Source organism: Triturus cristatus, chromosome 3_1, assembly GCF_964204655.1.
Source record: "Triturus cristatus chromosome 3_1, aTriCri1.1, whole genome shotgun sequence".
Taxonomy (NCBI): Eukaryota; Metazoa; Chordata; class Amphibia; order Caudata; family Salamandridae; genus Triturus; species Triturus cristatus.
In genome coordinates this window covers 1,047,282,044-1,047,309,777 of record NC_140583.1, presented here as the reverse complement: position 1 = coordinate 1,047,309,777, position 27,734 = coordinate 1,047,282,044, and the positions used below count along the sequence as shown (strand labels likewise).

Below are 27,734 nucleotides of genomic sequence, written 5' to 3'. Positions count from 1 at the left end.
TACCTTATTGCACAACTTTGTGCAATATTAAACTTCAGCCTTTGTCACCTAGAGGTCGATTAGTTCAAAGAAGGACTTACTTTTTCCACAATTTACACAGACAAAGTCTGTTCAGTTAGTGTTCCTTACTTTAAGGAAATTTCAATTTTAAGTAAATTAGACTTTAACCCTAATGTTAAATTTACTATCAAATGAACCATACATTCCAATCTCAAATCACATTTCAACCCACCTCCTTTCATCCCATGTTAATCTTCGGGATATTGTTTTAAATGATGGGGGCTATGTACACATTCACATTTTTTGTTTTCCCTCTACTTATTGAACTACATTGTGGACAATATTTATTCTATCCAAACGCCATTTAGCATTACAGCTTTTGGTAGATTTAATTAACAGTTTAGAACCACATGCCTGTGAAATGCTCTCCACTGTAGCTCATTATCCGCTGATCATGCAGACTTGGAAAACGTTGTCTTACAAGTTTAACAAAGACAAGTTGGTTTTTCTGCTATTTGGCTAAATTAAGCAGAAGACCCGCTTCTTACAGCGCCATTGATAAGACTAATTAAGATGGTTTTTTGTTTTGTCGTCAGGCAATCTGTTAAGGGTATGAAGTTTCACAAGATCCTCCTTAGCATTGGCCTCCTCCTGTACTATTTAGAAAAGGAGGCAGGGTAAGCTGGCCTCTTATTGTCAAGTTAGAAGATTTGAGCAGCATTATTTCATAGGCTTAGTTCATTTTAAATTAATGTTCTGGATGAACAAGTTATAGTTTGGATTGAGATTCACTAAGAGTAGGCTTTGGCACAGTACCAATTCTCTATTCAGACGATGCTGTACTCCCGCCATAGTCAACCTCCTGCCTTCAAAACTATATTGATTCTGGTCTTTTGAAACCTTAGCAATCAATTTTACATCCTCAGTTGATGGTGCTATACTGATAATGCAAAAACTAAATATGCAAAAACTAAATATTGAGAGTTAGAGAAAAAAAATCTGAACGTTTTCACAAACCTAAGGTGCAGTTTTATCATTGCCTACAAGTTTAGGTATTAAATAATAATTTAAAAAAAAATTAAAAATGTCTAGAACCAGTCATATGGGGCTATGCAAACTTAAGACCATTTCAAATAGAAAACAGATTTAAAATGACTCTTGCCCCTGCTACATCGGTCTATGTATAGCACCAAGAATGTTCACTAAACAAAAGAGTTATCAATATGGACACATCACACCTCTGGATCACTGATCTAATCGACAAGCAATGTTTACATAAAGAAAAGTATTAGAAACTTAGCAATCGAAAAATCATGACTGTACACAGCCTAACACTTTACACTTCTCTAAAGAGTGTGTTCATTCGACCAAAACTGTGATGGACAAGTACTCCTTAATTTGGGAGCTGCTGCTTGTTAATTAGGCAACAAGTTAATACCCATAGGGGGGGCGGGGGGGTTTATACTCCAACACAAATGCCATGGGTTCTTGAGCCTTACTTCCTACAGTAGAAAGCGCCAGGGAAAGTCAATGGCAAGATATATATAAAAAAAGTATGGTTAAGTGACGAAAATGCTTTTTTTTTTTTAAAAGTGATAGTCACTGTCTTTTTTTGCAAGTTTGTATCGCCACTTCGCTTATGCAGAATAGGTTAATATCCCCGTCTGGGCAATTTCTTGGAAGCAAAAATTAAGCTATGAAAAATGAGAGCAGTAGGTTCTACCTGAAATTTAAAATGTTATTTTGGATGCATCTTTCAAATTTCTAAAGACATTTTAATGTTTTTAGTAGGTTTATGTAGAAAAACTACCGTATTCCAAAAGCTGGCCTCGATAATCAATAAATTCAATTAAGATATCAGATCAATCTGACATCCAGTACCTATAACAACCAAACCCACAATGGCTTGTAGCGACTTTAGTATTTTAGAAAGAAATATTTTGTTCCAAATCAAATCTCTAAATAACTAACCTGCACAAAATGTGAGCATACAAAGACGTTATTGAAAATGTAGCATTTTAAGATACTAATTTTACCCCCACACTCAGTCCCACGATTCCATTAATCCCTTTACTGGTCAGTCCAACAGATAATTTAATTGCTTTATAATTTTCTGAGCCATGGAATTGGTTTCTCTAAACATTGAGTTATTAACAATTTCTTCAGCCCAATAATTCTCTAGCTACAGACTTAGTCCATTTAATGTAATACTATTAAACTTAAGGTCATCAAGTTGTACAATTATGAGAATTTGTTTAACTACTGGTTATCAGAAAATATCAGCGTGAAGAATTACTTTGTATTTTTGAACTTCGACAGTGACTCCATGGCAATGAGTCAGTTAATTCCTTCTTTGCCATATTTAAAGAGAACTTGTGAAAAGTGGCAACCACTTTCATTGCTCCGTCAAGGATGGTCTTTTCGCTTCCCTGTCATAAGTACACTAGTCATAGGTTCCCCATATAGAGGCTTTAGAACCACTACAAATAGGGCATACTGTGGACTACAAATACTTTCACATGGTCATTGGCCTTCCTGGAATTTAGAATATCACCAGGGATTCATCACTGAGAAGTTATTTGAATCAATTTTGTACAAAGTCTTCTGTTACCTTGGTGTTCCTCTTTCAAGGAATCTGGAATGAACCTAAAGGCAGTAATGCACTTCTCCATCCTTGTAACCGATTAATCAAGTACCTTTAGGTCTACATTATTGGGAGGGAAATTCCACGATTTAAAGCACTGTGTATGGTTTCGATTTGATTTATGGAAAACCACTTGGTTTCATCACATTCTTAAACTGTTTGGATAGCATGCAATCAGTACATACTGAAATTGGTTGCAACAATGAAAACCATGCAGACTGGGAGCCTTCCCTTTATCAGAATTTGTTGCTTTAAAGACCCAGATCTCTTTTTTTTGCTAATCCAGTTGTTTTGCATGTCTGAGAAATGCGGACATTTAATCTGGTCCAAACCCTGCATCCTAGTACTAAATCAAAATAAGTATACAGCCAGGAACACAAGTTACAAATTCTGCACCAGCTTACTTGGAGATATTCCCTGTTGGATGTCCAGTTTTGTTTAATCTATAAAAGATACATTTAAAAAAGGAAAAGGTCAAGATTATTATAACCTTAATTTTTTAAAGCAATTTGTGCTGCCTCATTCCCTCCCCCCAAGTAGTTTGGCATTTAAATCTTCAGCACCTCTATCACATCATCAGCTCAACTCCAACCCTTTATAGAGCAGATTTATTTTTCTCATCTTTCAAATCGTTCCTGAAAACCCGTTTCCGCCCTAGTTTACCCAGGCACAATTATGGAAATTTGCTTATTCCAGTTTCATGAAACAAATGAAAACATGCATTCTAATAATCCCGAAATTCAGTTGCTGCGTTTTACTCCAGAGCACACATTCCCTCCATCATCCTGTCCCCATGGCAACTCAATTATCTACATCAAGACCTCCCCCTCATATCATGGGCTTCCCCTTCCCACTTTGTGTGGGGATTTACACTTCCCATTAAACAGAAGTAAACTGACATTTTCAGGGGTGAAAGTGTCAGAATATAACAACTCTCCTTAATGAGGTCTGTGGGTGGGCACAAACCAAAGCATTTTTGTTCTGAAATACCCAATATCCTTTCATGGGATTAGATTTTCACTCTCAGACCTTCAATGTATTTACAACAGCAAAACCAAAATTCATGATTTTGAAATTACATGTGCAATCTAAAGACATTTTGTACTCAAATTGGACTTGCTTGTACAAATGGCTTCAGTAAAAAGGCCCATGCTATCTAAATTCTGGTTAAGTGGCTATCGTGAAATTTGGCACATACAGAGCCCTCTGTGCAGGAATGATCTTTTATCATGTTCAGCATATAGATCAGTTCTGATGTTTGAACACAGCCTCAGTTTCTCCTTCACCTCAGACTGACTGCACTCAGTTACTGGCACCACCGAAACACTAATTGTTTGGTGTCGATTTCAGGCACCGATTGCCTCCATCCAGGCTGCAAGCTTTTTAAAAGACATTCGCTCATCTGAATAACTAATTGCAGCGACCTAGAATGGCTTCTAAGCTCTTTCAATAGCTTCTTTAGAAGTACCATACAGACACTGACGAAATTTGTTGGGTGTCCACATTGTAACTCCTGATGGAGTTTCAAAGATTACATATTCAAAATATGTGGAAAGTGGTTATTGCGAATTCAGACTACTCAATTTACTGAGTTGAAGAATGTGCCTGCTGAAAAGAAAAAAAAAAAATGCAAAAACAATTGGGACAGACTGCAGAACAAGGTCATACAGTCACCCCAGTTCAGAGATCTGGGCCTAAATCCATTGCGGTTTTGCTCCCCATGCCATTCCAGTTTGGACCCAGCCAAATGCAAATCAGTTTTGACCCTGCGCCCAATGGGAACAGTCCAGCCCGAACTTCCAGGCTCTCCCTGGACACGAAACAAGCATCCAAGGACGGGTTTAATGGTTTCACCAATCAGCTAGGGTAGCTGGACTCCAGTGGCATGGAGAGCACGGGTGCCACGTCTGGGAAGAACACTCCCACTCTGGGTGGCAAATGCAAAAACAACAATTGATGAAAAGAATGCTGCACAACATCAAACATTCATCCCAGTACAGCGATGTGGGCCTAAATCCATCGTTGGTTTTGTTTCCAATGCCATTCGAGTTTGAATGGAGCCATATGCAAATCAGTCTTGACCCTGCCCCTTGAACCAGTGTCATTATAATATTTAACATGTCTGCTGCGACAATCAATAGATCGAAGCGAGATAACAAGCACCAACAGAGTAAATGGAAAGTAGAATTCTACCATGGTGATAAACAGAGTATATGATCATTTCATTATGCTCCAGGTAAGGAATTGACAGAGTGCTACCAATTTCATACCAGTAGTTATATAGCAACGTGGTTAATTTGCTAACATACCAGTCACAGGAAATGCCCAGTGCGCAGAAATTAGATTATTTCTTTAGTTTACATTGGTAAGTGAAAACAGATTAACTATGGAACTGTTTCAGTTGCATTCCATGTCAAGGTGGGTGTTTACCCCACCAACCACAACTCGCTTTGTCATCCACTATGCACAATGTGGATTATGCATGGGATTGGACTGTGTATTTTTATATATCCTGAAATAAAAATTTAAAACAATTGAAGAGTTGCTCAACAAATCGAAGGCACCAAAAAAGTGGATACTATAGTATATACATACAGATTTACAGAGGGCAATATGGCCTGTATTACCCTAGTTGCCTGTGGTAAGGGGCCATTACTAAAGAGAATGGCCATAAGTGTATCATGAGGCCCCTCCACTTCCAACTTTTGGTATTAAATTGCATATTAATCTGCGTATATATTGCTCATGCCATGCGGCTTTGTCATAAATACAAGGCAATAAATCCTGGGATAAAAATTTTAAAAAAAATTAAACACCCCCAAGATTAGATCTGTACTCCATAAACGGATCTCCATGACATAACATGAATTTAAAGACAAATATCAGTGTTCTCTCAGCTGCATTGTACTGTGGTGACATGGCATTTTCTCTTTACACTTTTGTAATATTTCTTGGAATGTGAGCCAATTAGTACAAGTGTTCCAATGAACCCCTAATGCCACATATTTTGACCACCTTAGCAGAAAGCAACTGAGACCCTTTAAAGAAAAAGGAGCTCAATATAATTTAATTTTAAAATCACTCTAGGAAACCAGATAATGCACCATATGAAGATAAAAATATGCAATTTATTTTTTTTCTCGTCAACCACACAAGTTGGTTAATACAAACACATAAAGGTAAATAAGTATTAGACTCTAGGTTTTAAATATTTAAGTGAATGTGGATATGAAAAGTGCCATTCTTTTTTATAGATTAAAAACAATTTAAAAAATTAGCATTTTGTGCTTCCTCAGCGTTTAGTGTTCACCCAGTGGTAGCGGTCCACTCTGGGACCTGTAAATGCAGCAGACGGGCGGTATGGTTTGAAGCCTTTAGCAGGAGGATAGAAGCCCTGTTTGTGAGGATGGTAGCCATCATTGGGGTGAACCTTCTTCCGAGAAAACTGGGACCACACAGGGCTAGTGTGATGGCTGTAATCACAAGACTGGAAACAAAAAAGGAAATAACGTAAAATTAGTACATCCAACATAAGAGGCTTGTTACACACTGAAGAATGCCTCTATGAAATACTCAAGTTCATAAATAGTCTCATTTCAAAGTTACTTAAAATGTGTGTAAATGTGAGGTCAACAAGTTTAAAGGCAAAACATCTCCATATCTGTTCTGGCCATCTGAACATCTTGCTGAGCCAAATAGTAGCAGCTCATGACATACAAAAAAAAAAAGGGGGGGGGCTAAAGACACTGCACACCTGTTCAAGAGCTAAATAGGTGGACGATTTCCCAGAACCGAAATGTCACCAAAAGCGACCAACACAATCCAAATGTTTGCTACCAACTACCACCTACTTCTTAGTTCATGGTTGAAAAGTGGTCAATGAATGGCTTTTTGGCATTTGAATCACAACAGGTCTGTCCCTCCTGCCCCCCGCCATTTCGATCTTGCTCAACTGCCTAATCACCACACCATTCTACTAGCCCCAGTTCTCTTTGGAAACATCTTGCATATGTGCCTCACAAGTTTAATTTCAAGCACTGTGAAACTGAATTAATACATTTCAGAAGACAAAAGGTAATTTAAGCTACCAAGTAAACATAGGTTTTGGATTCAAGCTAGTGACTTAGATGAGCTGGGTGTGAAGAGATGTCAGGTGACAAGTCACTGAAAACTTTGGAAGGGAACCACTCAATATCAGAGTAAAACAAGAAGTATAATTTGATGCTGATCTATACAAGCATTAAGTACAAGTCCCTTCAACTCCATACTCTAGCACACAGCAAAAAAAAAAATACAAAAAAAAAATCAACTCAGTTCCATTTGGAAGTCTAACAGGTGTTGACTCCAATAAATCTACTCTACGTTTGGATTCCTCTGTTCAGACAGCAAAGAATCAAATTCATGAGACACCTGTATTTGTAGCCATTGATTGTAGCCTACGTTGACCACAGTGGTTTGTTCCTGACTTTGTTCTTCTAGTACCACACCACTTAAGACTCAATCATGCCTACATGCAACCTACAATTTGGTAGGCAGTTTAAATATTGCTGGGACTATTTATATTAATCTCCAGTTATAGCAAAATGGGTAACTTATCTAGCTAGGCTTCATAAACATGAGTTACATTTAATCTTGCAAATGAAGGAAACCACCTTTTGCTGGTTAAATGCTGACAACTTTAGTCAGGTTGTGCCACACTTTACTGAATGCATAGTCATTTATAGACTGTCGACATTCGTTCTTTCCTATAGTTTGCATCGACCACCATTATAGCAATTCACCTCTGAAGGATACTGGTGTTTAGATTAATTTTGACAGTTAATCCATTTCCAGACCAAAAATAAAAACTGAGGGGGCGGGGGCTTGGGTTACATTTACATGTTGATCTTCTCCCTACAGGATTGGGCAGAAGTTGTGCTTTCACTGAAAATGCTTTGCTGGTCACCAAAGCTAACCCAGACCTACCATATCGAGGATAATCTGTGCAATACAAACATCAAAACTATAGGCGAGATTGGGAAAACGAATGCCTACTGTTTATTATGATCTGACAGACAGTAACCCAGTCACTCATCTTGAAAAGCATACGTTATGCCAATAGACCTTTATAGGTGGATGGTTAAACAGTCTTAATGACTACCTATTGACAAACATTCTCCAACTTTTTTTTTTTTTTTTTTTTTTAAAGCTGAAGTGGTAGGCAAGGGTTTGGGTTACACCTTCTGACAAACCCTTTGTTTTTAGGCTTGGCAGCACAGCCGTCTGAGAACTCACCCCAAGAGAAGCACCGTGGCTGAGCTCAGGTGTTGATCTGGTCTACATGCATTGGATTGAAATTTAGTGGTGTTAATCCGCCTATGCAGTTGCTCTATTCATAGTAGACAGGCCATCTGTAGCGGTTACTGACAGTTCATCAATAGCAGACAGAGCCAATAAAGGAAGTGCTTTGCGTTACCCAACTCTCAGTACAATAAGAATGTGTTTTACATTAAACTGTTTCACAAAAACCATTCACAGTGGCTTTCCATGGTTTACTCGGACAAAAGCAATAGAAATTACTTTTACATTGTGAACTCCATAATCTCTAGGAAGTGACATCACATATTTTAATGTTAGACAAAATAGGAACTTTGCACTGGACACCATTCTATTACATTGTCAGATTTTTTTTTTATGTCTGGCCGCTGTAAAGGTTTGAGGTATCAAGAAGATATCCTGTTCATGTATACTTTGGGTCAGCCTAAAATGTTCGATGATCCCTAGGCATAGACAAGATTAATGTTTACATTACAAAACAATGGGCCAATTTATTTTTTAATGCGACACAACCCAATAGCCTATCCCTTTACATTGTGAACTTGACAAAGCATAAACAACCTTGGATTGAAAAGCCTCATTTTCCAATATACAGTCAAGGAGCATGCTACATTTACAGTTTGTGCCTTCCCTATGATATTTATGTAGAGTACATGATCTGTAGCATGGTTAATCTGCAAGGCCTATCTACTTGGGGTTCCAATTTGTAATTACGCCTGAAACCGTGCAAGTGTTTGTTATTTTGATTATAGTATTTAGTTGTGTGTGTGTATTATAAAAAAAGTTTGCCAATTTAAAAATAAAGCACTGGATGGACCACAATTTGAGTGTTGTGTTTTGCGGTTCCAGGTATCTAGCCCACATCACCCCAGAGGAACTGACTCCTTGCCTAATTTAACTAGTTTACGATTAGAGGTGTCTTTGTTGCTTATTCTAGGTTGTTTATTGGTTGGTAAATTAGGTTGGTTTATGCGCTAGCAACAGTATGCTCTATTTGAGAGAGCCTGCTTTACAAGTGCCTTTTTAATTCATTCTTCAAGCTGAATGTAGAAAAGTGGTGTTGGTTCTAGGTAATCCTCCTTGGAACAAGGCCTCCATTTGGCAGCTACTGGCTTGTCCCACTCCTCACTCTTGCCACCATGACCAAAAAGGTTGATGTTCCGGTTAGAAATTGTCCTTTCCAGGGAGCTTTCCAGCGACTTTTTGCTTTTCCAGTTTTCTGCTGCTCTGGACGCTAACCTTAGGATGAAAGCATGTTTGGCACTGCTGTGCAGTATCAAAAAGCTGTGCTCATCACATGCATACTGTGGATCAGTGTATATATGATTTGCTAGTTAGCTGCAAGTCCCTTGTCATGGGGGTAAGACCTATACCAGGGGCATGCATTTTGAATGGGCTGCCACAGATGTAGCTCCGATTATACAACACATTTGCCCCGGTGGGGCTTGTGTGCACGGGTTACTGTTACTCAGTATGGCATTTAAAAAGCTAAGTGCCAAGGTTCTGCATGTCTGCTATATCAGAGTTCTCCCTGGTGACAGGGTGTGGAGTTGGGAAGAGGTTGGGCAAAATTTAGAGTGCCTGTGCGTTTCAAAGGTGGCCTTTTGAATGGATTGTATCTTCAAAGGTCATGGTGGGTATAACTACTGGGTCTTCGGCCTCCGAAAGCAGATGCAATTGGCAAACTTCTCTATTGAAATCTAAAGTAACTCCATTGTACATACACTTTTGGATTTGGAACCATACTATGCTGGTTTGATGCTGGCACATTGACAAATCATTAGGGCAGGAAAAATTGCAAGTGGAATATCTGCAGACCTGGAGCTGGTAGTGCTCTAAGGGGGCGGCGGGGGAGAGGGGGGCTCTAAGGGGGCGGCGGGGGAGAGGGGGGGGGGGGGGGAGAACTATCACTTCGGGGGTTTAGCCTGGATATTGCTGGCCAGCAGCTAAGTGTCATCTGTTGTGGCCCAAGTCTTGAAGTACTCTCCAAGGTGTGAGTGAGCTGCCCTCCTGTCCACATGGTGCCAGGGACACAATTGATCTCACTTACTCCACAAGATCATGAGGACAACACTGGGTGCAGTGGAGACAGGTGGAAGTGATCGTGGTTGGGAAAGGACCGTCCGGATATACACCATCATCTCACTGTGCAAGAGGAGTGTGCACAAGATCAGCAGCCAGCTAAGGAACCAGGACGTGAGGCGTTCAAGGAGTGTGGGGGAAGCTTGCAGAGTCTGAAGGACCTATGCTTGCAACCAAGGGACCTGTGCTTGTGCTCCAGAGTGTGTGATATCAAAGGTGTGTTGGGTAAACCTGAGCCTGGAGCAGAGATGGTCTTCGGCCTCCAGACTGAGGAAGACAGTGCATGGCATTGCAGCCTCTGTCCAAGGAAGTTGGCTCCATCTCCCTGGACCCACACCACAGGGTGCTTTGTTTTAGAAAACCCGAAAGAGACCAGATATGGGGTTTAGAGTGCCTTGTGGGCATCTAACGCAGACTTCAGGGGCCTACTGCAGGTCACAACCTCTTGCCTTTTGTAAACAGAGAGGGGGGGTGGGGAGGATAGCGATCCCACATTCGTGCAGGTGCTGTCGGGCACTTGGAGGTCTAATCCGAATGGACAAAACCAACAGATTTTCCTGGTTAGGTGGTTCCAACTGTCTAGTTCACATGGCGCCAGTTGGGGCAACATGCATCATTGGCTGGTGTTCTTGAAGACTGAGGGGCTGGGTCATGATGTGTAGTTTAAGAACTGGTAATGGGAGAGTCCAACAATTGCATAAAAAAAGTAAAGTGTATACACAATGCGTATCTAGTCTGTGTGTAAAATACAAAGACAAGTGTTTTCTGCAAACGGTGTAGTCTTTTTAGCATATGTAGTGTGCCACATGGGGGAGAGGTGTGTCAATAGTTTACACTCGAGCTCCGAGGATAAGCCGGACTGCTTTTGCCGAGCTACCAGGCATAAGCACAAGTTATCGGGCAAGTGTATCGTTCTCCTAATCGGAACGGAGGATTCCGACTGGCTTGGATGAGTCTTAACCAGACCAAAACCACTGGTCTAACAGGTACTGTAAACTCTGGGGCTATATAATGGAGTTTTCTGGTGCAGAGCGCTTTATGTGCCTGCCGGGCATAAAGTGAAAGCATTTAACTATGGTTCATTCTGTTTCGGAAGTGTGCAGACTGCAAAGCACAAACCTGCAGAAATATGGAGTTAAATGTACTTTACACACTACAGGTGCACCACGCCCTGCATCAATAAAGTATGGCACAGAGGCACAACTAGAGCCAAATTTCGGGGGGGCTAAGAAAAAAATTCGGGGGGGGGGGGGTGAATCTTTTAAGCCATAGGCCTCCCCACCCGCCCAATTTTCCATTCTGCCCCATGTTGACAAAAAAAGCTGTTACAGGTTCCTTTCCATTGAAGAGCTTGGGAAAAGGATTCCCTCGCTCAGAGTTAGAGAGAAGACTGCTGATCCATGCAGCCATCTCATCCAGCTTGGATTATAGTAAAGCAGGCTCACTTGGCCTTCCTAAATCTTATCCGTCACCTTCATGCTGTGCAAAATGCAGCTGCTGCGTCTGTTACTTAACACTTCTAAAATGTTGTCAATTCCTCCACAGGTTACCATGGAATAAAGTGATCTTGTTTTAGGACACTTCATGGTGCTCTATGCACTTGGCGGCTCTTTTCCTGAGCATCTCATTTTGGTTGGGCCACAGTTCCATCACACCAGAGCAAAAATATTTTTTTTTTCTTGGTTCTCTATTCCTCGTACGTCAGAGGTAAACTACTCTTGTATAGCACTGAGAGGTATGCCTTTCCAAGTGAAGCATATTAAAGGCAGACCGGTTGCCATTAGTGGCTATAAATTGGCAAAGGCACTCCATAGGCATTGTACCCCCACAATTGTGCCCATCCCTAAATCATTAGCGGCTTATGAAGTAGACCGCTTTTGACGCAATACAGTAATGCCCCAAAACAGACAAGTTCCCTCTGTCAAGACTAAATCTATAGATTACACCGACTATGGATATACTGAAGGAAAATCCATGTGTATAGGTTCTCTTATGCAAGCCATACCTGGTAGATACTATTTGGGTTGCTGACAGTTGGGATGGTTTTCGGCTCGATGGAGGTTTCTTCATCCGAGGAGATTGCAGAATAATCAAAAGTGGATTTTTCAACAGCAATGCCGATACACCTGGAGATCTCGAACTTTGATAACTCATTGCTCACACCCCCATCAAAGTGGGCAACTGTGAAAGGCCGACTTTTCTCACCATACCTACAATGCACAATACAAACTGGTTATATTAAGCCAGGGGGCAACGCAACACTACACTTCCCCATACCTACAATGCACAATACAAACTGGTTATATTAAGCCAGGGAGCAATGCAACACTACACTTCCCAAGTTAAACTGCCACCTTTGGGCAGCCGGCATGTTACCCAGGAGCGGCACCTCTGGTGCAGTCGACGAGCATTACCATGCCTGCTGTGCTTACAGCAGGTACACATAAGTAAAATGGCAGGTCAATGCTATTTTACTTAAATGCCGCAGTCGGGGCGAAATCCTGCAATTGCAGGATTACAGCTGCCCCCATGGTGTGCATGTCAGGTTGGCCAGCTCTATTGCTACGGCCAGCCCAACACATGCAAGGCGCACCCAGCAATCGCATGGCTGTGAAAGCGCTGGAGAGAGACGGGGGGGTGGGGGGGGGGGGGGGGGGGAGAGAAATTGCTGGCAAAGGCCTCCAGCCACAAAAGGAGTGCTGGGTTAGCCTGCTCTCACAAATCCTGGAACTGCTCTCAGCAGGAGAGCAGCTCCAGGATGGATTGTAATGGTGTCCACTGAGTAGGAAGAAAGTCCTTCCCTTTCCTGCTCGTGGACGCTTACCAGGGAGAGAGGTGCGCACCCAGGGGCACAGTATATTGCAAGGTTGGTGCCTTGGCGCCTCACCATATTTTTATAGTTTTAGCTGCACTGATGTTACCTTCAGGCACTGGAGCGAAGCTTGTGCAAGTTAAAGAATACAACTGGTTAAATATATAGATCAGTGGCATCCTGAATGTAGGGGCAATAACTTTGCCCAGATAGGGTTCTCATGGAGCAGTTAAGGGACCACGCCTGGTAGTCTACTCAATGTCATTACAATGGGTAAATAGAATGGACATTAATGGCAGCAACTTCCTAAGAACAGTCATTAATGCATGCATATATATGGAAAGCAGGACTTCTCCCGATAAACCCATACTTGCAATCAGCAAAAAAGGAGGACATACATTTTGGTGGCAGTCAACTTTTAACACTTTTCAAAAATGCTAGGTTGGTACATTCCTGCATAGGTTCACGAAAGTCCACAACATTTTTTGCAGAATACATTTTGTACACAATTAATCTAATGGACCTCTTCGACATGGTCAGTAGTTGTTCTGCAACCAGCTATAAGGGGCATTCACGGGAACCCTCGCCAATCACACTAGCTTCCTTTTTCTTATTAGGGAAAGAGCTCCACTTGTTCCACAAACGTAGGTGGCAAGGAGCACTGGAGGGTATTTGTTTTTAGAAGAGAAACACAATGGCAATGTGGCTCACAGGGCAAACGTTGGTGAGGCTCTTCTATTGGGAGGCAATTCATATCCTGCTAAAACAGGATACAAGGGGCTTTTCATACCAACGTTGGGACAGCTCTATGAAGAGCCAACATTTAAAAGGTTAAAAGGGAGCACTCAATAAAATAAAGCACCGCCTCCCAAAAACAACCTAAAGCAGAGGGGTAAAGTAAGACAGGTCCAGGATATAGTCTACTGATGTTTGGATGCATGCATATTCTTACAAGGAGCCAGGCAAACTGGTTTAATAAATTATGCAGGTCTGACCTAAAAAGGTAGTTACCTTACCATTAGATTAAATAAATAACCTGGGTGCAGAACACTAGCTTAAAGAGTAAATTTAGATTCAAATATTCAAAACAAGGTTGCCCCAGAGAAACTTCTGTCCAACATTTTGGAAACCCATCAGCCTCTTCTAATCCACAGGGAATCACGGGTTAAGCCTTCTTTAATATCAGGAAACTACCTTCAAAAGGCAAATGTCAAACCCAATAATATCTACTATGGTAACTAGTTCACTTTTTACAAGTCAAGACATCTTTCAAAACTTTGTGCATTTGTGTGCCCTAATAGACCAGATTTTTCCTGTACCACATGGAGCTCCAAATACCAAAACCTCTTGAGCGCACACTCCATTTTAGATTAAAATGGCTGCACTGCCTTCCATGTTTCCAGCCGCTGGCAAGTCCACTATCAATTTGGAAGTAAGTCCTTCAGGGATAGCACCACAAATTTAAAAACAACCGTGCAAGCAGCAGTAGAGAACCAGCAAAATTTGGACCTCAAACTAGTCCGTCCTCAAAGACTAGATTGTTGATCATTTCTGTAGCCTTCAGGTTATCTAAAACTTCTAGTCTCCAACAATCAAGACATACGGAATAATTAGGTTCAACCAACCTCCAAGAGTGGAATCATCCATTGAAAGCTGGTCTTGCCAACTTCAGAGTGGTACTGCAAGAAGGTCAGGAGTCCCTGCATATTTTAGCCACAAACATGCAGAAAGGACTGACAACAAGAGTACACTTTAGGGTATTAAGCCTTACCAGCATCTACTACATACGACAGAGGCCATACAGTATGGGCACTAAGAACAGGCTTTGCATGCCAACTCAGACATGCAAATAGAGAATCAAGGAGAACCTACCTGCAGGACACCTCAAACGGATCAACCCATATGGTCATCTCTGCCGGCAAACCCAAGTCACTGAAGTGCACACTGCTCTCCGCACACGCCCTCTGCATCAACAAATCAGTGGGCTGTTGCTTGTTTATCCGGATGCACCTATTGGAACAAAAGCCGAAAGGAATAGCAAGAACGGGTTCAAACACAATAACAAGTTCTGCAGTGAATATGAATAACCTTAGCGGCAATGAGACCATGATGAAAGGTCAGCGAAGGAGAATACCACAGAATAGGAGGGTTTGCAACGTGGACTGCTGCGGGGTCAGACAGAGGGGTTGAAACATCTGTGGACACTTTGTTCAGCTTTTACCACCCCACCCAGCATTGGAACCGGATGCATTAGCACAAGTTTACACAGCACACTCCATGTGTGATTGTACTAGGGGAATCCCAAACCCTCCATAGGAGATGGGATGCAGCAGGGCCCCTCCACACACCATCACCCCATCTGCTCCTGACCTATGTCTTGGACGGATGCCTGCATGAGAGGTGTCAGCCAGGCTGAACTACTGCAATATGCATTAGTCCCATTACAACATGGTGTCCCTCATAGGCGCAGAAAGACTGCCCATGGCATATTTCCCAGACCAGTACATCAAATAAATTTCCATAGAACGAGTCTAAATCTTAAGTTAATGCTAGGTCTGAAAACTTAACATGGATCCATATTGTACATCACCACATAAGAAGGCTAGCTTTGATAAATGCAAGTTTTTTTATTATGAATGGCTAATAAGCCACAGCAATACAAAGTCCTCTTTGCCACATCTCGCTCATAAACCTGCTCCTGCCACTTACATTATCCCATGTGCACTGGATGTACCAAATTAAAACCAAGACAGTGATTATAAGTTTGCAAAACAAAAAACCATTCTGTGAGTGGTATGGTCAAAGCCAAATGACAAAGTGCAGATCACAAGAAAAACCTGAACGAAGGCCAGTCCCAGCGGAGTAAGACAACAAAAGACAAAAAACTACAATCTCAGGTTAAACTACATTACATCACAAATTTACAAATTGCAGTTATATCAAATACACAGTGCAGTGTCCTACACTAGGAGCCGCTTTACTCGATCACAGTAAACAAAATGTCAGCAGGCCTGTCTGAAACCAACTTTAGCTCTCACAGGGAGGAATAGGTGATGCAGAGAAAAGGGGACTTGATAAAGCGGTGAATCCCTGCAGCTCTGGAATGGTGTGCAAGAATGCGGTCCAGGACTGGAGGCGAAGCGGCAAAATGGCTACAAGCGGGTTGATGTTTAATATGCGGATGAACCCGGGTTTTGTAGAGCATGACTACTCATCCGTATGGGTCTGCTGTTCAGTCGAAGAGCTAGGTCTTGAGATCCTTCCTGAATTGAGGCAGAGATGGCGATTGCCCGAGATGCAGAGAAAGGGAGTTCCAGGTTCTTGCAGTGAAGGATATTCCTCCACGAGTGGTCCTGCCGATGGGGGCCAGTGCCAGATGGGCAGAGCGGAGATGTCCAGTTGGGGGGGGGGGGGGCGGGGGGGGGGGGGGGGGAGAGGCAGTGGCTGAAGTAAGCTGGTCGGGCATTGTGGAGGGCTTTGTAGTCGTGCGTGAAGAGCTTGTAGGTTATCCTTTTGTTGACTCAGAGCCAGTGGAGGTCTCAGGTTGTCAGTGAAGTGGCTGCAGCGAGGGATGTTCAGAGAGTCTGGCAGAGGCATTTTGGATGTTCTGCAGCATTTGTTGTGCCAGCCTAGAGTGTGTTGCTGCAGACTACTGTGTGTGACTTTTCCTGGCCTCTGTGGGGATCCACTTGAAGATTTTTCGGAACAGGCAGAGCGTGTGGAAGCAGGAGAATGAGACAGCATTGATCTAGTGGTTCCTTGAGAGTGAGGAGTCCAGGATACTGCTGAGGTTTTGTGCATGGTCCGCGGGGGTTTAGAGCGTTGCAGGCCAAAAGGAGCCGTCCCAGGCGGAGGGATGGGGCCCAGAATGAGGACTTCTGTCTTAAGAGTTCAGCTTGAGGCAGCTGTCATTCATCCAATTGGATACTGCCTTCATTTTGCTATGGAAGTGGTTCTTGGCGGCTGTGAGTTTGTCGAAGAGGAAGAGGATAAACTATGTGTCTTCGGCATAGGAGACTTTAGTCTGTGGTTTCTGACAAAGGTTTCAAGTGGGGCCATGTAGCTGTTGAAATGGGCAAGTCTCAGGGAGAAGCCCCTTGGCACTAGGTTGAAGTCAGACTGTTCAGCCAGTGAGGAAGGAGTGGATCCAGTAGAGGGCTTGGCCACAGATGCTGGCATCATGAAGTCTAGTGCAGAGGATGTCATGGGAGACAGTGTTGAAAGCAGCGGAGAGGTCAAGGAGAACTAGGGCTGCGGTTTCGCCTCTGTTGAGGAGGATGTGGATGTCGTCTGTGGTGGTGAGGAGAGCAGTCTCGATGCTGTGGTTGCTTCTGAATCCAGATTGGGAAGAGGTCCAGGATGTTGTTTGAGTCTCTGAACTCATAGTTAGGTGGTGGCCTTCTCAATTACTTTGGCTGGTAAGGTGAGCAGGGATATGGGTCTGTAGTTCTTGAGGTCCGTCAGGTCGGCAGAAGGTTTCTTCTGTAGGGGGTTGATCTCAGCATGTTTCTAGTCTACAGGGTAGGTGGTGGACTCGATGGAGCAGTTGACTGTGCAGCAAAGTTGGGTACAATGGAAGCACTGGCTCTGTTGAATATGTGATGTGAGCAGGGATCAGAGGGGGCTTAGAGATGATGTTCTTCATGAACTTGAGGGCATTAGTGGTTAGAGAGGTCCAGTTGAGTAGGGTCTGGGTCCGTTGGGTGCAGTGGTGTCACCAGGAGCTAAGAGGGGTGGGGAGGTTGGTTGTAGAGAGCCTTGATCTTGTGGTAAAAGAAGGTGGCAAGGTTGTCCAGAGGTCGGGGGTGAGCTAGGTCTCATCTCCTTGCCAGGTTTGGTGAACTTTTTGAACACGGTGGAGTAGTTTGCTGTTGTGTGTTGGAGTTGATGTGTTCTTGTATGGCCATTTTCTTATTTGATTTGAAGAGGTGGTGGTGTTATTGACAGGGGTTTTGAAGGCTTTGTGGTCTGAGGCCGTGCTGCTTTTCCATCTTTTTTCAAGCCATCTGCAGGTGCACCTGGACTCTTGGAGGGAGAGAACCAGCTGGCTTTCTTGGAGGGTTGCCTGCCTGAGTGTTTCCTGAGGGGGGCCACTGTGGTGGCGCAGTTGGAGATCTATGAGTGGAGGTTGCGTGCAAAGGAATTGGCGTTCATGGATAGCCGTGGTGGGGTTGTGGTGAGTTGGTCTTCGGTGACCTTCCAGTTTTGCATGGGGTGTGCTGGTGTACAGTGGGTTTGGTGAAGGAGAAGTGGACGCAGTGGTGGTCGGTTCACTGTAGTTCGGATGTGTGGCTAAAGGAGATGTTGCTGCTTGGAGAAGATTGGGTTGAGCGTTTCCTGCTGAGTGAGTTGGAAAGGTGACCAGTTGCTCTAGTCTGATGGTGGCAAGGTTCTCCAGTAGGGATGATTTGTTGTAGTTGTCCAGGTGGAAATTGAAATCTGAGGAGGCAGTAGTCAATGGAGGTGAGAGTGGGGTGTGCGATAACGTTGACTAAGGATTCACTGAACGGGGGTGGGGGTCCAGGAGGTCTGTAGATGAGGGAACCGCAGAGGGTGGTATTCAGGTGTGCTGGATCTCGAAGTGGAGGTGTTCCATGGTGGTAGAGTGGTCGTCCAAACTGGTTGTGATGCAGTGGGTTTTTATGTACGATGGTGATGCATCCTCCTTCTCAGGTGGAACGGTCTTTGTGGACCTGATTTTGTAGCCTTCTGGGATGGCTACATCTGGGGCCTTAGCTGGCATTCATCCAGAGATCCATGAGGAAGGCGATGTTGGTGGAGACTGAGTCGAGCAGATACCAGATCTCCACGGCATGTTTGTAGAGGGAGCGTGTGCTGATTAGGATACAGCGAAGGCGATCAGGTCTGGTTTTTGTGTGTCGTGCGGTGGGTCGGTTTGATGTGCGATGGAAGGCGATGGTGCCGCTGCAGTTGTGGCAGGAGAATGGGCCCTGGGTGTCGATCAGCAACACAATTTAGCAGGCAGAGTAGTGTCTGGTTGTGAGGGCGTGGACAGTGCTGGCCCCATAGCGGTGGATAGTCCAAGGACCAGGCTCTATGGCACTGGGCACAGTGCAGACGTTCACAGGCTTGCCTTTGATGCATCTGCTGCACAGAGGGCAGAGCAGCATAACAGATCACCACTGGACCACCAGGGATGAGGTGCAGGTGGAGGAGGGCCTTGAACACAGACCTGCAAGGGTCATTGGCAGCAGCAACAAGGCGGAGCTGTGCTGGAAGGGAAGCTGTTCACTGAAAATGTCAGCGAGATATCAAGTATAGATCTGGTTCCACTGAGGTCTACATGGCAGCTCCTATTCTTTACTGTTGATTTGCAGCACTCTATAAAGCCATAAACCCCTCAATGTAAGCTGTGCATCATAACTAAAACTAAATACTCAATGCCTAAGCTTCACATCAAATTAAACCTCCATTAAGGACTACATACATGTCAAAAGTACCACCGTGTTTCAATCCAGAACATGTCCATACAATGAACTCTGGGATTTATAGTTCTGCTCACCTCAAACCAAGGTAAAAAAAAAAAAAAACAGACCACACACCAGTTGAATATAGTGCCCTTGATGCCACGGAGAAATCTTGTAACCTTGGCCTCCATTGCAAATCTGAACCAGTTATCCCTTTTGCTCACCTGAAAGCTTGCCCTTTCGACGGGTTCTCCAAATACCAGTGGTTTCTGTACTTTGCAAACAGGATACTTGTCAGTTTAGCTGCAAACTGCTCGATTTTCTGCTTGCTCATTTTCTCGTGTTTTTTTGCCAGTCTGGTGACAAAAACGACTGTGGCAGCAATTTCGTCCTTCATTTTTCTTTTTTCACCCCCTTTTCAACTTCTCCCAATAAAAAGGACACACCAACACTAAAAACCTTACAAAATAAAAATAAAAAATGGTCAAACCGAAGCAGTGAAAACGTTCACACCACACCCAATTACAAGTCTGCATGTATAGGTCCAGAATTATTTTCTTGGAAAAATGGTTATGGTGTGGCAATGAGCCCAAATAGGATTGAGGTAATGCAACTTGCTTGAGTTTTGTTTTTTGCCTTTTAAATCCACACTAGACAAATGTGAAACCACAGGCAATTCAGCTAATATTCACATTGCCTGCCTGAGATTAAAATGGAGCATTAAAGTCCGACTATAATGTTCTGACTATAATGGTCTAACAGCGATTTTACAGAGAAACACATGGGAGGGACTCAGAGCTATAGTTGAAAAGTAGGCCCTCATAGAGTTAGCACTAACCTTGACTGAGTCAAGCTACGATTGACGAGATCTGAAGCCACTGGCTGAAATTAACTGGTCAAAAAAACAAGCCTTGCTAAATGCATTACATTTCGCCTATGTGATTAATAAACTGTTTTTTGTTGCAAGTTGAAACTTGCTGAGTAGTTGTACAATACAAGTTACAGAAAATCTGTTTAAGTGTTATGACTGGTTTCTGTACAAAAAGGCAATATATTGTGCTGTTACTTGTTGTACAGTGCAGGTAATTAATAGCAAACTTTTAAAAAAATTAAATGAGGGAAATAGAATTGCTGTAATAACGGTATGTTTTTAAGAGGAGTTATGACAACTTTTGGCCCCAGTGCTTCTGCACCATTCAGATCATAACCCTGTTGTCTGCGAGGTAACAGCACTAGTGACTGCAGGCCAGATTCACAGAACTCACTCAAGACAAAATCCTAAACTTACTACCATTTTGGTATTCACAGAAGACACTTACTCATTTTGGTATTCACAGAAGTTAGGAGCCCTAACTTTAGGACTCCTAAACGCCTTCTGTGAATACCAAAAGTCTTAAAGTTAGGATTTTTCTCAGTTTAGGAGTCCTAAAGTTAAGAGTCCTAACTTCTGTGAATACCGAAATGAGTAATTGCCTTCTGTGAATACCAAAATGGTAGTAAGTTTAGGATTTTGTCTTAAGTTAGTTCTGTGAATCGGGCCCTGCCTGTTTGGTATTAAACTACTGCATGGCACATGTATATTAACTTTATTTTTACCGCACAATGTCCATTACAACATTTAGAATTTGATTGTAATGACCAAATAGATTAAGTTGGGGAAAAAAAATCCGATATTGCCTACAAAGTGCAATGAGATGTACTGAGACATTAATAGTAAATGCCACAAACGCAAGCAATCCAGTAAACTGTTAGAAGCAGCCTGCCTCTGCCACAGGAAGAGATCTTATTTTGACAGTGAATGGGACTTAAAATAGTGTGACCAGCTGTGATACTTCGTATGGTAAATGTGGGCAAACAGGGGAAGTTTAACCCAAAAAAAAAAAAATTTCACACAAAAGTGAATGAACACAGTAATTCGGCCACGGGAACTGATCAGAGCCCCCTTTTAAGATATATTAAATACAAGAGATTTCGAAAGCACAGCTCAAGCGAAACCTAAAAAAGAACATAGGGTGAAAAGGGCCTATCCCTGCATGCATATTTTTAATAATAATTATGTTTGACAGCTGTACCCACACCCAAAGAGTCAGAATGCCTCTCAGCACAAGTATTGCTTGGACACCGCAGAGGGGGAATGCATGGAACGAGAAACACTTGTACAATCCAGCACTCTTCAGGGACGGGAAATTTAAGTTACCTTGATGGTAAATGCATTAAGCTAATTACACTGGCCCCAGTCAGTGCTCGAAGGCAAGTTCCCAGCAGGGGAGCCTGTGTTGAGAACCTGCTTTCTTGAGTGGTGGGAGCAGCCTCAAGGCAGACTCAGAACATAGGCCTCTCCGAGAGGGAAGAGATGTTCTAAAGCACACTGGCAACGTACTACACAGTTTTTCTGTAAAATCTCCTTTAGGCAACCGCGCTAGGCTTCTCTTTTAGCCACCTGCAATACAGAGTCTGCTTCAAATGTCCGTTTGGAAGTCCAGTCTTAATTGTGCCCTGCCCTAGCAGGCAACATTGAACAGGGACACCGCTGGCCATGCTACAAGCTACAGTCTACGCCAAGCAGAAAAAAAAAAAAAAAAAAAAGCACCAAATACACGTGCTTGGATGGGTGTAATGTGTTCGACATACCACTAGGTACAAATACGTGTTGTACCAAACACCAACATGAAAAGTGTTCTGGGAGATGTAGTCCGCAGTTGCTCCTTTTGAACTGACACCCTATGACAGTGATTTGGAAGCGAAAAGCCAAGTTCTGTAAATAGGAAATAAAGACACCGTGCGTCTATTAGAGGCCCCCTCAAACCGAGGGTCAATTACCAATGAAATATACAGCCTGCTGGAACAAGAAGAGGTGAAACACCAAAATTGGGACGCGCTCAAGGGGAAAGTAAGCTAACCGAATAATGGGTTATGTTTAAGGATATCAAAATGGGCTACGGAAGGCTGGGAATGTTATTTATGTGAACAAGGCAAGCTTTTGGATTGGTTTACAAACCTCTGCAAAGCGTGTAGCAATAGTGAAAATATTCGAGTTTAGGTAAACATACATCATGTAATGTATATTTGAAAAACCACATTTAATCAGGATCTGAGACTTGCAGGGACATATCGGGGTGCATTCGAGTGCCAGGGGATGGAGTCTGCCACCATTGCGAACACTAATAAAATTCTCAAAGTCTATATAAAAAGCAGCCACCATTTACTCACAATATTTAGGCCTGGAGACCATACCTTGCGCATTGCAAGTACTGACAATTTCTGTACGGGAAAAGGTGAAGGAATCTAGGGAATTAAACCAGCTCAGTCTGGAAAGAAAGCCCCTCTCCCTAAAAGTCAGGTTTTCCTGGTCGCCCCTTCCATACACGAAAACACCGGAGTCGGAGTAGAAAGAAAACAAATAAACCGGTGCCTTAAGGAACAGCCAAGGTTCGACTTCAGAGACACCCATGTGACAAGACTCCCCTTAAACTCACCCCTCGAATTCAGATCCCAGTCCTTCCTCCCTACTAACGCTGCGAGCACCGAATCACGTTTTTATACAGGCTGAGGTAGGCTTGCTTGAGGCAAACAGCCAGCCTCACAGGTGTGTCGCCTGACACTGATTAGGCTAGCCAAAACCTGGGACGGAGAGCTGAATCCCTCTCCCGTATCAGAAAATGTTATTGAAGCTTTTCTCCGCCTCGGCACCGCACGCGCCTCATTGACAGAAATACATGCTATTTTGTGAGGTAAACGTTACCCCAGGCAACAATCCAAGGTTTCAAGTCGTCACGTGGCCGTACGAGTAGCTCACCTTGCTTCGGTGTTTTTTTATTTGAATTCTGGTAGTTTTAGTTTTTCTTCTTCCGTTATCATTGACGCCCTGCACGCATCGGATTGCAAGAAAAGGAGAATTGAGAGGAGCAGGTAACACCTGCCATGTGTCAACGTGAGATCTTTGCACACTTCTTAGCAGCGATTCATTACCACGTGGTCCCATGTCATATCATATGTGGCACACTACACTGAGCTAATTGGCAGCTCAGCGGCGGTTGGGTTATTCTGAGGATTCCATGCCACTGGGCACATCACGACGAGTCCAGGGCCGGCCTTACAATTTGCAAGTTACAGCAGAAGGACAGAATGCATTAGGATGTTAAATAGATTCTCAGGACTGAACATGTGATTTTTGTATTAGCAAACAGATTTTATCAAGGAATGGGCATTGCTACATCACTCCGTGTCATAAGGATGCAACCGATCTATTGTTTGTGTAGTATTTACAAGGAAGACTGCAACTCCCAGAATGCACTGATTTCTGATAAGAAAGCCCAGGGCTTTAGACCTGGAATCACGTTTACTATTTGTTTATGCAACACGGTACAGCAAGGGGACTCACGTGAACGAAATGCTCCATTTTCACAAAGATATGGAGCATTTCTCCTCGTGCTGGTGTTCTGCCTGCTGCCTAGCACAGTGTAGACACCCTTGAGTAAGGTGTCCCTTGCAAATTGGGATACCTTCCTACACAAAAAATCCTTAGAGGCATATTCCTCTTTGAATGTGTGCTTCATTCTGCAGAATGCACCACACACGGAAATAGGAAGTAAGAAGGAGAAATAAAGATATTTCTCCTTGTTACTCCTGTCGGCTAAGCTCACCATTTTGGCACAAACCCAGGTTTACAAGTCTTTGGAAAGCTGAATTTGTGTGAAAATACATGGGTGGAAGCATGAGAATGCCCATGCTCCACCCATGTAATGCCTACCCAATGCAAAGTAATGCAAGGCTCCTTGCGGTACTTTCTGTTTACCAATCCACGCTTTGCACGGCTTAATAAATTCCAAAAATGATTTGGCGTCTGCGCTGCATCTCAAAAGTGACGCAACCAGACACAAAATCATTATAAACATGGGCCTTGGTGTCCTGCAGGTATGAAGAGATCTGGCAACCCTGAATATCTGCTGCAGGAGTCTGAACGAAATGGGCAGTTTCGGACAACTTTGCCAGGATTTATTTGTATAAATCACCTCCTTCCAACACATGGTATGCCCTGACATATTACCAGTCATCTCATACTTTTTAATATATTTTTTTTATTTTACTGAGTTTTATATAGCGCGAACTTGACTCGAGTCGGGTATCAGAGCGCTTTACATAGCATCAGTTGCGTTACATGAGGACACATTAATTTTTTTGTTAGGCACGGGGAGATTAAGCGATTTTCCCAGAATCACAGGATGTTCACTGTCATTCCCGAAACTTGAACCCAGTTCCCCAGATTCAAGGCCGACCGCCCTAGCCGTTAGGCCAACTCCTCTCCTCCTCTCTGATTCCTTTCTCCATCCTAGTTCTATGTCACTCAGTTGCATCCACAGAACTTTCAAGTTTCCAGGGTTCATGTGTGAGCATTTAATCCCTATCATACTTTTTAGGTCTCGGCTAGCGAAGGCTGCGCTTGCGCAGTCTCGCTCGCGAGATTTAATGACTTGGAGTAGTGGGGCTTTAACCCGCCCCTCTACTCTCCTCTTCTCCATTGGCTGACCTCTGAAATGCTGGTCAGCCATTGGAGAAGAGGTTTGTCTCTCCAAACAAGCCCCATCCTTTTGCGATTCGGGGGTGTGTTTTTTTCGATTCTTTCTCTGGGCGTGTTTGAGAAAGAAAAACACGCCCCCGAATCCCAAAACGACGCTTCGTTTCTCTGAGGCATTAACCTCGGAGAAAGGCAGTGGTGTGCTCGTCCTCTCCCCCTGCTCTCGGCTCCCATGTTCATGTTTTCGCCTGAAGCTCGGATTCACACCTGCTTTGCATGCTGTGAGGTGCACCCGTCGCCCAGGCCTCCTGTCTGTGAGACGGCCCGACAGAGACCCGGCGTCACCTTCTTTCTTATGAGCTTTAGTGGTCCGGGTACGTGTGTCTGTCTCTTCCATTTTTTAAATCTTTTTTTCTTGTTTTCGTCCTTCGTCCCTTCCTACTTGATATGTGCCTAGCCTTCCCTTCCTCCTGCTCGGTGTCCCTTCTCTCTATCCCCCCCCCCCGTCTCCTGTCGCTTCCTCCCCCCACCTCTCCCCTCTCCGCGCTCCCCTTTCCTCCGACCTCTCTTCACTTGAGCCGCTGGAGCAGAAATTCATTAGCAGCCACCCTGGGAATGCCCGGGCTTCCGAAAATGGGTTAAAGAGCCGTTTGGGTACAGCAAAACAGCCTGAATTTTTCATGTCGGAGGAGGAACATTTGGAGGCGACCAGCCTCGGGTGCCAGTGTCCTCCAGCCCGCGGCTGCCTCTTCTCCCCCGACCATCGATAAGGGCGCCCTCTGCCTGAATACCGGGAGCTTGTACTTTTATTGTGCGCTCTAACTCAATTGCTGTCCTGGTACACCGTGGCGTTAGAAATCTGACTTGGAAAGGGTGTGTTAAATGGTACATATTGAATTAAAGATCATATTGGTGTCACTGACATACACTCTTTACAAGGTGTTTAAGGCTCTGCATCCATGCGTTTTAGGAGAATTCAATGCCATGTTGCATTTTAAAACATATCAGCAGTAGACACGCACATGTATGCTGAGCTGTGCAGGGATTGTGGCTTCAGGGACCGTCTCGTACAAAGGATTTCGCAATTCATCCAAAGGTTCAAGTGTATATAAAATGTATGGGTGCTGCGATTTTAAATGTGATGTGGGCATTGTAGCTTGAGGGCAGGCCAGAGAAGCGGCTAAAAATATACATTATTCAGCAAGTGATTTGTAGGCTTTTCACCTTCTGGTAAATACATACACAATATAACACAAGACTTGACTTAAATGAACAATGCAAGTTAAAGTTGTTGTTGGCCAACCCCTTTTTAACTCCGCATTGAAATAACTTTCTACTAACCTCATGCAACTTAACACCAACAAACGGGCATGTTTGTTTGATGGCGCTCCTAGGTCAGTACGATCCAGACTGTGAGTGTGCCACGAATTTGTAACAATGGTGACGAGCACCGTTCAAATGTATTGATATGAATTTACACAACATACGTATGACATCAACGTGGTGCCTCAATGTGTCATCAAAGCTCTCTCCACCATGAGCAGTTAGACCAGGCGTCTCCAACTAGAAGCTCTCCAGCTACGATCCTTTTATCTGTGGCCGGACTCAGGAATTTAAGAAGAACAGTCATACTGATGCTCAGAACAGTTCGTGGTTACTGCAGTGCTTAATTTATGAAAAAAAAATATATATAGAAGTAAAAAACATATAAGTGCCAGGGCCCTCCTCAGGAGGCCCCTGCAGCTTGCGCCACACATTGCGGCTCTGTGGGTGGCTCTGTGTGTGTGTGAGGCTCTATGTGTGTGTGTGTGTGTGTGTATGTGCGTGGCTCTGTGTGGGTGGCTTTTTTTGTAGGTGGCTCTATGCGTGGGTGGCTCTGTCTGTGTGTGGGTAACTCTGTGTGTGTGTAGGTGGCTCTGTGTGGGTGGCTCTATTTGTGTGTGGGTTGCTCTATGTGAATAGCTCTGTGTAGGTGGCTCTGTGTGAGTGGCTCTGTGTGGGTGGCTTTGTGTGTGTGGGTGGCTCTGTGTGTGTGGGTGGCTTTGTGTGTGTGGCTCTGTGTGTGGGTGCAAATGCAATAGGTCTCGCATTTGAGAGAGATTAAGCTATTGACATTGTAAATAACTGCCGTTTCTTTAAATGTTTTAAAAACAAAAACAATGACATGAGCAATGCCAATAGCTCTAACTTTAACAATGCCGAGACCATTGCATTGTAAATGCTTGTTCTGGCTTGTAGTCCTGATGAACCCATTATAAAATAATGACTACAAGCCCCAGACCACAAAGCAAAAATCTAGACTGGATGAAATTTGCAGTGACCTGGGAAAGTTGAGAGCTTTTAGTGTGCCTCATTCAGACACTACAGAACAGCAATAACAATGAAGTCTTCGGAATGCCCCACATGGCCCTCCGATCTTGTCTACAGGGTTGCACAGGCACATAGGGCTATCAGGCAGTGCCCAAAGGGTTGGTCTGATAGATCAGTGTGAGGGCCGGTTTTTGGTGGTTTTTGGCTGTTTGTAGGCCTGTTTTATGGTCCGGTGGACCTGTATTTACTTTTGATTACCCTGCTTTAAAAGAAACCATTGCTGCAGCAGGTTCAAATTCCATGCAGTCTCCCATACCGTGCAAAATACGTCTGCAGCGTGTCTAAAAGTTCAAAACTGCTCTAACTTCCAAATATGGGCCACATTTTTAGCTATCTGAGTCATTAAGTAGGACCCTGCTTGTCTATGTAAAGTCATATCTCCACCAACACTTCTTGTACAACTAAACACAAAGTAGAAGTGGTAAAAGATACCAGGGAAGAAGATGAGCAGTAAGTGCCTGGACAAGCAAAGGAATAAAAAAATGAGATTATCCTTGAATTATCAGGACATTACCACCAAAACTTCTCGTCCGTCTACTTACTCTCTGAGGATGTAGCAAAGCCAAG

General features: G+C 43.5%; 1 protein-coding gene across 2 annotated transcripts; it reads right to left on the bottom strand.

The window, feature by feature from the left end:
• Window positions 1-5,752: 5,752 nt before the first annotated feature.
• On the bottom strand, window positions 5,753-22,895 carry BTG4 (BTG anti-proliferation factor 4). Of its 2 annotated transcripts, none has more exons than XM_085646442.1 (5): window positions 22,759-22,895; window positions 19,507-19,741; window positions 14,727-14,864; window positions 12,048-12,252; window positions 5,753-6,131 (listed from the first exon to the last, which is right to left on the bottom strand). In XM_085646442.1, the coding sequence occupies exons 2-5, from the start codon at window positions 19,677-19,679 to the stop codon at window positions 5,937-5,939; spliced, it is 711 nt and encodes a 236-aa protein (XP_085502568.1). In that variant the 5' UTR covers window positions 19,680-19,741; window positions 22,759-22,895; the 3' UTR covers window positions 5,753-5,936. The 2 variants fall into 2 exon arrangements, with proteins under 2 accessions (XP_085502568.1, XP_085502569.1); XM_085646443.1 differs by lacking the exon at window positions 22,759-22,895 and adding an exon at window positions 22,493-22,642.
• Between the last annotated feature and the right edge of the window lie 4,839 nt (window positions 22,896-27,734).